We start from the raw sequence: 15948 nt of genomic DNA on the forward strand, positions 1-15948 counted from the left end.
AATTTATAATTTAGTTCACAAATCTAAAATTACCGATAAAATATTTTAAAAGCTTTTAATCTATAAATTACAAAACCAGTTATTTTTTTGTCATATTTTATTTAATTTATAATTTATATATATATATATATATATATATATATATATTATTACATTATTTTTAATTTTTGTTGAGTTAACTTTTAAGATTTTAGATAATCAATTTTATTATATTGTAATATCTTAAAAATATTAATAATCAATTATTATATTATTATATCTTAAAGATATAATATAATATAATAATAAGTTATTATATAAAAATATATTCACTACAAATACCTTGAAGATTTTTTTTTCAAATATAACATGTATAAACTGAAAGTTTATCCATTAACAACTGCTATCAATTAGATTATAAATTCTTAATTGTCATATAAAATAGTTTTGCTAAAGATGGCCAATAGCCAAGTTAATTGATTTCGATTGTTTAATGAAGTATTTACACAATTGACATACAAAACTTGAAAATAAAATCCAAAGTAAATCTTAGCATTAAGCATGCATATGTATTATAAAAGCAACCATTCTATATGTCCACATATAAATCTCTTTGTTGCATTTGAAACTCAAGAGGCAGAAAGAAGTATAAGGTGAAGAAGGAGTAAACTGAAAATAAAAGAGAAAAAAAAAGTTATGAATCCATATTGATGTGTAATCACACAGCCACTGTTCCATTTATGTTGGAGAGCTGAACCCCAGCTGGTTTCAAATCATGATCACCATCGTCATCTTTTTCACTCTTGCAGGAACAGTAACATGCATATAACAGGAGCTGAACTAGTCCGGAGATTGCTCCAATACCGTTGCTGATCTGAAATAATATACAAAGGTAAGGGTAAAAATCAAAACAACATTCATAATAATTCCCAATAATTGTTTACATTTGAATGTCATAAAAGTGGACATGTTAGATAATATTCTTAACAATTTATTAAAAAAATTATGAAATAATAAAACCAACTATTGTGTAATAAGAAAGGAGTGTATCAGGGAAGAATGAAAATAATAATAATAACAATAATAAATGGGTTGGGGGTAAAAATGTTTATAACAATGTAAAAAAAAAGTAAAATATTTGTTCTTATTTTTAAGCTTCTAATTGAAAGTGGTGTTTATTTCTTTTATAAATATCGATTCATAATGTTTCTTGCATTAATTAATAATAGTGGAAGAGTACATTTTCAAATATTTAAAACAAAAGAAATAATATTTTAATACTAAAAATAGTTATGAGAAAAATATAAATTTTGGACAAATTTATTTTTATTGACTAAATGAACTATTCTGTCTTCAATACGAATCAATCCAACTTTTTTTTTTATCGTAATCTGTTTAGATCACCTGGTCATTAAATTAATTTAAATCCTAAACCCTTTAAATAGATTGCTTCTGTAGTCAGATTTTTTCTGTTCACATGTCATGGTTTAAATATTTTCTAACCAATTTTTGTCCGTACCCAAGTCATAATAATTTTGATTCCTTTAACTACTTGTTTAAGACCCTGAATTCATTCTCACTCAAACCTACCCATTTGTGATGATTCACCAGAAATAGAAATAATAAGAGGACAACAAGGTGAGAAGTGAAGTTTCTATTTACCAGCACATAAAGGTCAAAGGGGTGGATGAGAGCATATGTTGTCCAACACAGACCATTAAGGAAGTTAGCCACAGAAAGCCAAAATGGCATGTATTTCACACTCTTAGTTTTTATAACCTTTGCCTGTTCATCATGCATACAAAGACTATGGTGTGAAAAATGTTATACATTAACTATTATGTATTATGTGCTAAAAACTTATTAAATATAGAAAACTTACCATAACTGTAAGAGGAGAGACATACATCATAACATTGAAGATATCAGACAGAATACCAACCACTAATGACCTTTTCTTTGTGCCATGCAGTGCCAGCATTGTTACAAGAGCAACCGCAGCAAAGAAAATAAGCTCGATGAGAAGGAAAATCAGTACCTTCTTCTGAAGTTAGGGAAGAGACAATTAGAGACAGTTAGTGTTAATGAAAATATTTAATTTTAAGGGTAATGAAATATAGCAGAACATTTGAAAAGAACAAAAGTTTCTTTGATCTTGGGCATCTCTTTAAAACCACAATATTGATTTGGCAGGTATGAGTGTTTTAGAGTTAGTTCTACAATATACAACCGATAAAAATCATTCACTCACTAACAATTAACCAACCAAATTGATTTTAATCCAACTTAATTAACCCAACTTTTGCATACATAATATATATTTAAGTTCCAATGAGTGGTTACCCCAATATTTGCTCGTGAGAGGACTATTTGAAAACCACAATAAAATGATTGATACATTTGTTTAAAGATGAGTACAAAAGAGTCAAAAAGAGACCTAAATATAGGAGATTCTAGTCATTATAGGAAGAGAAAAGGGTATTAAAGTGGGACCATGTTATATAATGAAAATGTTGAAATGAATGAGTATAATGAGAGGGAAAAGATATGCACCCGTCCTTTGTTGGTGGCATAGATATAATATATGGTAAGATAGAAAAATTCGAACACAAGCCCAACACTATTGATGGTGAGAACTAAAATGCTGTTTGGATGCACAAAAGGCATTCCATAGAACACCCAAAAAGCACAATTCAGAACCGTTGCTAAGTAAGGATCAGGCTTGAACTCTTCCACGCTCTTCTTCTTCACTATTCCATAGAAAGTTGGTCTGCACTCCATTCAAAACCAATCAAAATTTCTAATAACTCTAATTCTGATTAGATGATAATGCAAAATTTTATCAACTCCTCTGTTAACGTATAAATTAATTATTTCGAAAAAGCAACCTAAATTAGACTAATTACTGAAAACGACATGTAACAAATGAAGAAGAAAAAAACAAAACAGAGCAAGGAAGAAGAACAAGTGTTTACGTACGCAGGTGAGAAGAACAGGCCAAAGGAGATGACATTGCCTGCACAGAAGATTACGCTAAACCGATTAAAATTTGCTTTTCGTCATTATTATTTTTCCGTAATTTATTCTTCAAGCATTATTAACTACATTTACGAAGAGATTAGTTAAAATTAATTATGAGCAGTAGTTCCAATTAATAACATGATTATATTCCAAATTGTTTGACTAAAAAGATTACAGTGAAAGCAACACAAAAAATTGATGTTAAGATTGAAAGATTGAGAAATGAGAAAGAAAAACCTATTATGCCGACGACGTTACGAGCAATTGCAGGGTTCACCATTCTCAAGTTTTTTTTCTTTTCTGCAGAAAGAATTAATAATGCAACAGAAAATCACAGAATGGAAGAGAGAGTGAGAAAGAGAAAGAGAAAAGGAGAATGCATGAGGTTGGGAACCGGTACCAGCCAGAGACAGCTACATATACTTACCTACTGGAAGCTTCTTTTTATATTTCTGGAATAATGTATATTAAAAGAAAAAAAAATCCATGAAATTGAGATATGATTTGGAAAAAGATATTTTTTTTCCCAAATTTTTTAGCAAAATAAATTAATTTTTTATTGGTTCATTGTTTATTTATTATTATTCCAATTTTAAATTAAATAAAAAAATAACATAGGTTAAAATGTTATTGTTATGATTTTTTAACATAAACTAATTATGATTTAAAGCTATTTTTAGGTGCTAATGACACATTAAGAAGAGGGAAAGAGATAAAGGATTATTCATATCTATTTTGATGGGTGTTCTTCTTTCATCTTCATTAATGAAATTAGTGCATAGTGATAAACATGTTATCCAAAATTAATGATGCATTAAATGAATTCTTTTAAATAATTAATTACATTTGAAAATGAGAGTAATATATATGCCTGTAAAATGTTTTTCTTTATTTCTCATTTATTTTTTCAACATTTGAAATTAATAAATGCACTGATTTTAAAGAAATATTTAGTCAAGTCTTCTGTTTTCTTTACTGGATTGTTTTTTTTTATGATGAAGTGTTGAATTTCAATGACATATTTATGTAAATATTAATTAGATGAGAAAGCAAATTAATGTTTTAATTATTTATAAAAATGTGTATTATAAGGTCTTGTTATAGAAAGATGTAATAAAAAATTCTAAAATATATAACAGAAAAATGTGAAATATTTTGTAAATAGATTTCTTTTTAACTTTGTGGAAATAATATAACATAATTACTATTCAGTTGTTTCTTGCAATCTATAAATAGGATAATTCAATAGTTTATTTTTACACAACTTTTGTTTTTCTATCATCATTTCTTTTTTAGTTTTCTCTAAGATAATCACACTCGTTTGTAGATCTACGAGAACTTGATGAAGAAACAAGGAATTCTAATCAATAATTTAATCTATCAATAATATAATTAATTAATTAAGAGTGTCTATTAGTTTTTAAATTTAAACATAGTAATTATATTTTAATTTTATATTTATATATTAAATCTCATACTAAGTGAGATTCTCTTCGTACACTCAATACATATTGCTACCGTGAACTATGTATGATAGCAAAGATTTACAGAATGATTACATTTTTTCTTTTAATACGAATGAGAAAACCTTAAAGAAAAGATAGAATGAAACATATAGATAATAATACACGTGTCAACTAATAAACATGAATAATAATACGTTGACTTCTTTTAAATTTTCAAACATTTAAAAATATAAACAATTAAATAAAATTAAAATATTTACTAAAACGTAAATATTATTAAGAATGTTTGTTATGCAATATCTTTGAAAGAACGTGACTGTGTTTTGATTTAATATTAAATGTTAAAAAAGTATTTGAAAATTGTCAACTGATATATTTTTCTTGAATTGGTTTTATATATAACTGGGGAAGTTATCACATTTACGATAATATAAAATAATGAACAAAATTAAAATTTAATTATTAAGGATTACACATTATAGAAAAATGTTAATGGAAATAACAATATCATGCGAAGACTAGATCAAAAGTAAAAGTCATGCACAAAGGATGATTACTAAACTTAATATCTGTTATTAATTGTTATAGATTAAATATATATTAAAAATTAATAAAAGTATATTTATTTTCTTGACTTGCTTTTATGAATTTCTAACAAATAATAGCAAACATGTTCTACCCCTTCCACCATTACAGTCAAACTTCTACTTTATTTATTAAGAATCAAAAAATTAGGTAACAATAATTTATAATAATCTATGGGTAATACTGCCATAATACATAAGATAAAATAATCATAAAAAAGTTTATATTTTTTAGAAAAGAATAAAATAAAAAATAAAAGAAAATAATTTCAAATAAGTATAAAAAATATAAGTGTGTCAAAAAATATTTTTCTTAATTTATTTGAGTGTATATTAAGTATGTAAACATCTGAATAGTGAAATGTGAGATAAAAAGAAATTCTTCCTCTAAAGTAGAATTCGGTGGGTTTTAATTTTATTTTTTATTTTATTTTCTATTTTTTATAAAGACGAAGTTATTCTCGTTATAGATAAGAACAATCTAGTTTGGTTTCATCTTTATCTTTCCATGACAATTTGTTTGCGTTGAATATGGCTCTTACACGTTACATAAAATATTTTCTTTTTCAAAAAGAAAACATTGGAAAATGTGTTAAAATTTTCTCTTAAATATTAAAATACATTTTTTTAGGTTAAAGTCGTGAAAAAAAAAGTGAGCTGATATACAATACATAAAATATTTTCATTTTACAAAAAGAAAACATAGAAAAATGTGTTAATATTTTCTGTTAAATATTAAAATATATTTTCTTAAGTTGAAGTCGTGAAAAAAAAAGTGAACTGAAATAGATGATTTAGGAAGTGGTAACTCATTGACTAATTATATTGACTTGATGGGCGGAAAGTAACTTTGTCTCTTACAAGTTTTCCAGGATCAAATAGGGAAAATATATATTTTTATATTATTTTTAAAAATAAATAAAAATATAAAGTTAAATAGGTGATGATAACTAGCAGTCTAAACTGCCATGTTTGGTTTGAGGGATCCAGTCGATCTAATCCTTTAAAGTAATCATTTCTAAAACTATTATGACATAATATAATTTCTTGATGTAAGCTTTTTTAAAACATTATCATAAAATTATTTTTCTTTGCATGCTTTAATTAATCTCAATTTTCTATCTTTTCTCTTATTTTATATTTAAAAGAATTTAATTACAACTAATATAACATATCTTAAGTTCATTATGGTAATATAAATTAAATATATATGCATTTCAATATATATATATAAAAGTTGTCATAGGTTTTGACTTTTGAATGATGCTAGACCTTTTCAAAGGTTTACATCTTTCGTCTTCACAGAAAAATGTAAAAGTTATGAAATGTAAAAGTTAGTTAATTATTACAACTAAGATATTGCATTTTTCCTATTTTGTCATTAAAAATATCAATAAATTAAGAGAAGAAAGTGTGCATATTCAATTTCTAAGTTAATTTCTAAGATAGGAAAGACTTATAAATATACTAGAATTCTATAGAATTGATTAAAAACATTTTTAAATATGATTTTTAAAATAATTACCATAACAAGAAAAAAAACATTACCATGTATAAGAAATAAAAAAATTTCAATTATACAAAACTATTTATATTATGGATAAATTCTAATTAAGTTCTATATGTATAGATAAAATGAAATACGAACCATGAAAAGTGTCATATGAGAAAATTTAAGCTAAAAGGAGAATTTAAATATTTTATTATTGAAATTTATAATATATATATATATATATATATATATATATATATATATAGTGATATAGTATAAATATTGAATTACTTTAAGAATTATAAAATTTCAAAGTTCCATCAATATCCTAATAATAATAATATTTGAACGAACGGCATCATGATAAAAAAATTGACTAGGATTTATGATAATTGGACAATATTAATAAAATATTTAAGTCTCATGCGGTTTTCAAAAGTTATCCTATTAATAATTTTGGTTGCCTAACTATTAAGTAAATCATTAAATGAAAAAGAAAGTGTTGGTTTGTGGTGTTTATATTCAAAACGTAATATTTTAGAAGTTATTTATTTATTTATATAGATAATGTTGAGTTGATATATATTCAAAATGAATATTATTAGTTCGAATTATTGGGATGGCGAATTATTATACATATTAGTTTATTTTTGTTTTTGTAAATCTTATTTGTTTGATTTAATAGTGTTTTATAATACAAATATATGATATCACACTATATAAAAAATATCATGATAGACTATGTATCATTGTACGTGGGATTGTTTCATATATCTATATCATATGTTCTTTTATTTATCTTAAATATAATACATTTGATATATATTTCTAAATATTCGTAAATGACGTCGAGGTGCGTCAGCAACGAAAGTGATGGTTACATGTGGTTAAGTTTTTTCATATATTTTATAGATTGACGATTTACACAAAAATAAATAATAGATTGTTGAGTATATTAAAATTTTGTGAGTTCTTATTTTAAAAATCTCACGAGATATATTCGCACCTCTTATTAATTTAAAAAAATTATAAACGAGTTAAATAAAATGGATTTGAAAGATAACAACCATATAGTTTATCTATTAGTGAAAATATGTAATTTGTAGAGTGATTATTTTTCTAAACACACATTCTAAATTATTCTAAAGTATTAAATTTCATTACTCAAAGTAGAAAAGTGGAATCTTAAATTATATTAGTTACATTAAATGAAGATGGCCCAAAAATAGCATCTTTGAGTCACGTGACTCTCGTTTTAGAAGCCACCTATTTCAACTTTCTTTTTTTCTTAAAGAGTTATTTTTATTTTGGAAAAAATCACTCTCAAACTTTATTATAATTTTTACTCTTAAACGATATTTAAATATTTAATTTCAGACAATATATTCTTATTTTTAATTTAAAAATTATTATAGCAATCTTTTAAAATAATATTTTTAACAATTTCAACTATAAAAAAATTATTTTTTATAAAATTTCTAAAACATAAAATAATTTCTGTATCATAATTTTATTTAACTTACATGCACAAGTTGATTTAACTTATAGAAGAAATTCAATACGTTTTACATTTTTATTTTATTATCTTATTAGTAGAGATAAAACTAGACTATTTTATACAACCCAATAACCATCTACACCAAATTTTCAAACAAACAAAAAAACACATCGTAAAGCTTTTAACAAAGCTTATACAGTTAAAAAAAGATAAGAATTTATATTTAAAAGTTATACATAATGCGTCGACATATTTAAACAAATATCTGATATTAGTATATAATTATTATATTAAATTTGTTATTCTATATCAAAATATATATTTATTTGTATTTTTAAATATTAAATATGTTGGCTTACGTAAATTTTCACATACATAATTTCATTGAAAAATAAATTCGTAACTTATTTAGGAGAAGTTTTATACTTATTGTAAATCATGTTTTTAAACATGTTATCACAAACATGTAAAATCATACTTAAATTTTTTTATATATATAAACTTGATTTTTATAAAAAATATTATATAATTTATGTTTCTTCTATCTTGGTATAGAATTACCACAAAATAAATATTCAAACAAACTTGTAAAATACAATATTATTTGTTAATTATGAGATATGTACAAAGAATTATACGTAGACAAAGATTATTAAGTTTCCCTTTTAGAGAAAGTGACTCATGGTCAACATTTTCAACGAGACAAAGGTCTTCAGAATTATGCTCAAGTGGAAAACAATACATGGCTATGAGGAACAAAAACTATATTTCCTCCTAAAAACACTCTTAAAATAAAAGTAATATATATATATAATTTATGGTAGGTAAAAATTTCATTTCTCAGCAATGAAAGATTCTTCGGTTACTGTATCATCTTCATGGCCAAGATTCTTTGTCTCCATTGACAGAAAAGACAAGCAGAAAATAGCAGCAATGTAAAGTGTAAATGTAAGCACACACTAAAATAAGAGAGAAGAAGGAGAAGAAAATGGAACACACCTTTTCTGGAGTGTTGTTTCTCTCTGCTATAAAATTCTGTACTGAGCTGAGAAATGTTTGAAAGAGGGTGATGTTCATACAAAAACATTCCAAATGTATTTATAAGGAAATGAAGAAGTGCATAAATAAATGAAATGAAATGAAATGAAATGTGGCTAGCTAGAACAGTTACCTGCGGAAAAGTAATTCACCAATGAAATGAGGTAAAATTAATGGAGCAAGAGTTAGTCTCTCAGCTTCTGATTACTACAAAGACGTGGCCATTGTAATCAAAGTGGAATAATGCAATGATATTGCTTGCACAGAACAAAAATGGTTTTATTATTCAAATTTTTGTAGCTTAGGATGCTGCTAGCTACTCATCATTGGGATAAGATGAGAGCATTTGAACCTTGGAAGGCTGGTTTTTAAGCTTTGTTTGTTTTCATATATTTAATCCATTATTAGTTTGGGAAACATTATTTACGGTTAGTTAGTCTAAATCATAATTAGATTATGCTCAAAATAATAATAATTAAATTTATGTGTTTTTATTATTGTATAGGATTTGTCAATGATTATCAATTTATGTTTGATAAGATAAAAAAAACAATAATAGCTACAAGTAAAAATAATGTAAAATATACGAAGTCGATGATAATACTTACAAGTATTTTTAATCAAGTTTTTATTATTTATTTTTGTATAGGATATTCAAATTTTTACTTTTTGAGTCTATATCATTTTTTTTTCTAATTGAATGAGATGATTGTTATTTTATTTTATCATTTTACTTATTTGTCTTTACATATTAAAAAAATATAAAGCTTTGTGATTAATATAAAACAATATTCAAACAATTAAAACTTTCATTTCACGTTAATTTAAGTAATGAAAAATGTAAAGTACAAATATTCGAATGAAAAATATAATAAATTATCAATATATAGAAGTCAAATTCTATCCCGACTATGCTATGAAAAGAACTGATTAGGGCAGCCTAATTCAGCCTAATTCATTAGAAAGAATTAAGAGTTAATTAATGAGCAATAGAGGACCCCATTTGAATAAAGAGAAAAAACAGTAATAGCCATACCAAAAGTTAGAGAAGCAAATAAGCATTTGCCAAATGAAACGAAAGAGAAGACACTAAATGAATGATTTTAACAAATGTTTGATGAAATTTTCGAGTGCCATAAACTGTAGGGTATGTGGTGTGGCAGAGTAATTATGCTGTATTTTGACTCTCTTTGTTGTTTTGGTAGTTGCTTTCATTGATCATAAAGCAATGTGTTAGTTTTCCATTTGCTACATCCTTATAATAATACTCACAAGAACATAAGGTGTACAAGAGATAGAACGTGAAGGACAAGGGTCATGCATGTGTCTAGATTCTAGAAGGTACATTACATGGTGGGGTGTATGGTGGAGTCGTGAAGCCATTGTTTCCATGGATTTGGAAATTTTGCATATAACAAGATGCACAGAACAAACAATGATTCAAAAGTTGGGTTCACTACTTGCCAATAAAAGGGTACATAGATAAAACCTAATCAATCACCTAACTTGGGCTCCATGAGTTTATGTATCAATTTATATGAATTTTACATGTATTATAAATCTTATTACATAGGTTATAAATAAAATAAATTTATAATATATAAGTATACAAATTTCATATTACAAGTTAATTTTCTAAAGTTGAATTAGGTTTTAAAATTTTTTTCTTAAAAAGGATATCAAGATCATCTCAAATTTTTTCTAGTAAGATTTGTGGTTTATGCACTAGAAAAAAATTATAAAATGATTACAATTTTCTTTTAGTAATATTTAATACAAAAGTGTAAATATATATATATATATATATATATATATATATATTTTATTGTATTTTTAAATCACAACCACAAAATGTAAGAGTAAACTATCATTAAATCATAATACATATAACATTATGATCATCAACTTAATTTAAACCATATCATACTCATAAATTTTTTTTTTGTAATTTACTAATTCTTCTTTATCATAGTTTAATAAATATTGTAGTGGCCATAAAATCTCCTTAACCCCAACCTTTCCGCAAACAAATCTATATATTACGTATTCACCGTCCTTAAAAATTTTAAATAATTATTTTTTATTGAAAGTATTTCTTACTATGAGAAGACACTCTTAAATACATGAGCACATAAATATGTATAAATGTGTCCATTCATATTCACAAAATCACAGACTCGATTCTTAATATTAGTTATGAAATATTTATTTCTGTACATATAGATCATCACACGTGAAAATCATAATCATAAGGGCAAGGGTAAGCTATTGATGTTAAATCATAATACACAACATTATCATCATCAACTTAATTTAAACAATTCATATCATCCTCATGTATAATAGTGTAGAGAAAAAAAACCTAATTAATCCTAAAAAATTTAACCTCAAATTCATATTACTGCTAACTTTTTTTATATGGAATATTATATTTCACAATAGGTTTCATTTTATTCATATATACATATTACTTTTATTTAGAATATTTTAAATTTCATTTCCTTTTTTCTCTCATTCAATTTGGCCAATACCCTTTTCAATATTCTTGTGTGTTTTAAGCTCTTTATATATACGTGCACTTCTATTTAAAAAATTTAATATTAACATTGTGTTGTATTTATTTTGTATGGGAATATGTCTACATTTTACTTTAGTAACTATTTGTGCATATTCATTTCTTTTTAATATAATATATAACTCAAAGGTTTAAATGTAGATTTTAATCATATAAAAACATTGATGTACTATACATCACTAATCAATTATTAAGTCAATTTTATAAATTAAAACAACTAAATTCATATTCAAATATTATTTTTTTTTAATTTTCTTGTACTTATTATTATTTATATTATTATTTTATTATTATTATTATTATTGGCATTATATTATTAGTAGTAGTATTAATATAATCCACTACTATTACTATTATTGATATTATTAATTTTATTTTCTATAATCCATTACTTTATCATAAAAAATCAATACTAAAATAATACAATCTATTTTTAATTAAATTGTTATAAAAGAAAAAATAAAATAACCATAATTCATTATTTATTTATTTTTATACTATCAAACTCTTTATTTAAATATTATATTTATAATTATATATAATTATAACATTTAAGTATAATTATATAAATAAATTATTTATTTAAATATAACACTAATCACATTAGTTTTTTTAATACAAATTATAAAATAAAAACGAAGAACGGGTCACAAACTAGTTGATATTAAAAAGTTCTCTTTGAAGTTTGAGTTCATTCGGTATTAGGTTTTAAATCTGGTCATGTGATCCATGAAAGAAAATTTCAATTTGGAATCTATCTCAAGGTGCATTGTATCTTGTTGTAGAACAAAAGTTCGGTTCTTTATGTTTTTCCAAAAGTTAGGATATAAAATATAGAAGTTCGGTTTAATTACAAGGATATATCAAACAGTTTTACACCATGATATAAAGTACAAAATATTGAATTATCATTGCTATTGCTATTATTATTATTATTATTATTTAATATTTATTATTATTATTATTATTAAAAGTAAATAAATGAAATTTAGTTATAACATATAAATACAACGGTTTAAATTGTTTTAAAAAAAATTAAATAGTTTTAGTGGAACGTGTACTTATGTTTTTTTGGATTAGATACAAATAATTATTATTGTTTCGGGTGTGGGGATGAGAACCTCAAGTCAAATACTTCTTCACACTTTTCTCTGAATTCATTCGAGTTGCCCTGAATGTTTTTAGTCAAATTTTTTCTTTAATGTCCAAGCTTTAAACTGTATGATGAGTACTTCTCAAAAACACTATAACACTCAAGTCAGTAATTAATCTAATCGAAAGTCACAATAAAATCTTAAATTCACAATAAATGCAATCACTTACCTTTGATCTATATTTATAAGTTTTGAGATGAGCTTATGATTAGCAAAACTAATCACGGCACATTGCCTACTAAGTAACATTTACCAATAATCTTGATTAGAGACGATGCTTAAAGGTACCTACAACTGGAGGTCGTTCGTCCCTTTGGTCTTGTTCGGTCGGTCCATCTCCACGACCATACAATCATACAGAATACAAGCCCCCAAGCCCTAGCCAGTATTTGTTAGCGTTGGGATTTGTTTTTGGGGTCGGTCGAAAGTGTGGACCATAAGCCTAAAGGTTTGCTTTCCACCCGACCGAGTTCCTTACCATCCCACCAGAATTTGAATTAAGGTTTTGGTAGGAAGATGTATGTTTTTGCATTGTGACACGTGCCTTGTGAGAGTGATAGAGTCACGTTATTTGGATCGTTGATCGTGGTTGAGATCAACGGTAGAGGAGTGCTAACATTTACGCCAAATTTTTCTTATAAATAGATATGAGATTGGTTGTCATTTTCACCAACTCTTTAAATTGTCCCAACCAGTTTTGTCACACCAACAATATCAACACATGTTACCCAACCATCTCTACCATGAACACATTTTAGTGAAGTATCACATTAGGGTCAAGTTCTTAACTTAAATCCAATTTATTAAATCTAGATATTGAAACTTTTAATGTTGATTCTTAACTTCTTTAATAAATATATTAACCTTTATTTCCTTAATAAATAAGGACATTATAATTTTTTTTCTTTCCCCATTTAATTGTAACAAAATGTTATCGAAGAAAGAAAAGAAAAGAAACATGACATGATTACTTTTTTCTACATCATGACTTTCAATTTATTTTTTTACACTTTCACATCATTTGTTACGTTTTTCATTTCTCTTGTTTCCAAATATATCATCATAATTCATCAATTTTGGGTGTGGAATATGATTGAAGAACCAAACGCCATTGACTAGAAACAATATTCTTTTGCACGTACAAGCTTAAGGATGTAACTTTTTCACTCATAACTTTATGAACAGTTAACAAAAGAAGAAACATGTGGTTTGAAATTCCCACTAGCAATGGCACATAATTCTCACAAACTTTAACTCTTCTTCACCACTGCTTTCACTTTCTATTTAGGGATGGATTGATCTGATTTTCAACGTCTGCCAAAATCTACATCGTTATAAAGTGACACTTGACAATAACGTAACAAATCACAATATGTGATTACAATCCATATTCAACAATGTAAATTTTCATTTCTTTTTTAATTTTCTATATATTTATTTATGTTTAGATTTGACGTAAATATAAATTGCTTAATTTGAACTAATATCTCGACGTAATATGATAAAAAAACTTTTGCTATGATAATAATATATACTTTAAAGTTTAATTTCCATATACTATATTTGAGTAAGCTATATTCAACAGTGGTTGTTATAAATACTAATCGATGTTAAAATAGATTTGGACCTGAGTTACTAAAGATTCGAAATGGATTGGATTAGAAAATTTGCAATTATTTAAGAAAATTTTCACTTTTTATAAATATAAGTTTAACTAAATCCGGTTCAGTCAATTAAACTCATTCAAGTTGGGCATAACCTATCAATATTAACACTTTGTTATTTTTTTACCATTTTTTATAATTATTTATTACTTTTAATTATATAAGTGAATATTTTAATTCTATAATTATAAAAAAATAAATTAAATTCATTCATTTTTACTGCACTACAATAAATATATAAAATCAATTATAAAAATAAAACATTCATAAATGAGTCAACATATATTAAGTGAGTGAACCCACTGACATCTTATCAATCAAACCGAATTACAAAATTACGTAATTATCTCGAATTCTATTTAATTTTTTAGCTTAATATATAGTAAGCAAACTTTTTATAAGTTAGGTTAGCTCAACGTTGTAAGAAATATAATATACAATTGAATAAGATGTTAGTATAAGTTATTTTAGACACTTTTATGTTTTATATTTTTTTTATGCTTTTATGTTTTATATAATAATTAAAAAAAGTATATTATACCATTTAAACTTGTTTGCATATTTTTATTAATTAACTATCATAAGTTTACAATTTGTATCACTTAGTTGTTTAGTATACTTAAGTAGCATTTTTTTAAAATTTCATATATATTTACCTTTACTACATGTGTTCAGCGTGAAATCTTTTCAATATTTTTTTCATTTTATTTTTATTTTCATGAGATACTAGCAGTTGTTATATTTTATTTTACTTAAAATTTATTGAAAATTAAAAATAAATTAGAAAAATTAATTGAATAGAATTAATGTGAGACCTGTCCACTTTTGTCATTTCCAATAAGTTTTGACAGCTCTATTTAGCATTAAGGGAGAGTGTAAATAGTAGTACCCTAATTACCACAAAGTTAGGAGCATTACTCTCTCCACCACCACAGTTTCAACCTGCACCTCTCCGAAGTTTTTCTTTATTCCAAAACTAACCTTAAGTAACTTTTTTTTTACTTTTATCTCATTTAACATAAAACCCTAATCCTATTCTCTCCCCTTTTTTCATTGAGCCGCAAGCATACCCTACACCCCCACACAAAACGTCTTTTTTCACTCTTTTCTTATTCTTCTCTTCCTCTTTTAATTTTCAGTCTCATTTTTTGTTTCCACCCTTCATTATTTCATTGTTTCCATTATGCCGTTACGTTGCGTCATTGCTTCCATGTTGCTTGGTTACTTCCATTTTATTTATTACTCATATGTGTTGTGCAATGGTATCTTATTGTTATATGTTCTGTGTATTGAAGAAAATTGGAAAGGTCAAAACGGATATGGGAGATCTGTTTGGTCTTCACATATATTGACATTCATTGAAGGTCAAACAGATCTCCCATTTTCGTTTTGACCGTCACAATTTTTTTTTTAATTTAAATTTTTGGTTTATTAATTATTTATTTTTCTAGGTTAATTTATTTGTAGCTGATTTAAT

The 15948-nt window shown here is 25.0% G+C and overlaps 1 protein-coding gene across 2 annotated transcripts; it reads right to left on the reverse strand.

Annotated features, from left to right (window-relative positions):
• Positions 1–503: 503 nt before the first annotated feature.
• Positions 504–9402, reverse strand: LOC124838647 (bidirectional sugar transporter SWEET6b-like). 2 transcript variants are annotated; one of them, XM_088111812.1, is made up of 8 exons: positions 9212–9402; positions 9040–9085; positions 3238–3300; positions 2959–2995; positions 2533–2749; positions 1862–2023; positions 1642–1764; positions 504–853 (listed from the first exon to the last, which is right to left on the reverse strand). In XM_088111812.1, the coding sequence occupies exons 3-8, from the start codon at positions 3278–3280 to the stop codon at positions 698–700; spliced, it is 738 nt and encodes a 245-aa protein (XP_087967938.1). In that variant the 5' UTR covers positions 3281–3300; positions 9040–9085; positions 9212–9402; the 3' UTR covers positions 504–697. The 2 variants fall into 2 exon arrangements, with proteins under 2 accessions (XP_087967938.1, XP_047170258.1); XM_047314302.2 differs by lacking the exon at positions 9212–9402 and having other exon boundaries at positions 9040–9099.
• Positions 9403–15948: the final 6546 nt, after the last annotated feature.

This window comes from Vigna umbellata, chromosome 4 (assembly GCF_029865625.1).
Source record: "Vigna umbellata cultivar VRB3 chromosome 4, Vumbellata_1.0, whole genome shotgun sequence".
Taxonomy (NCBI): Eukaryota; Viridiplantae; Streptophyta; class Magnoliopsida; order Fabales; family Fabaceae; genus Vigna; species Vigna umbellata.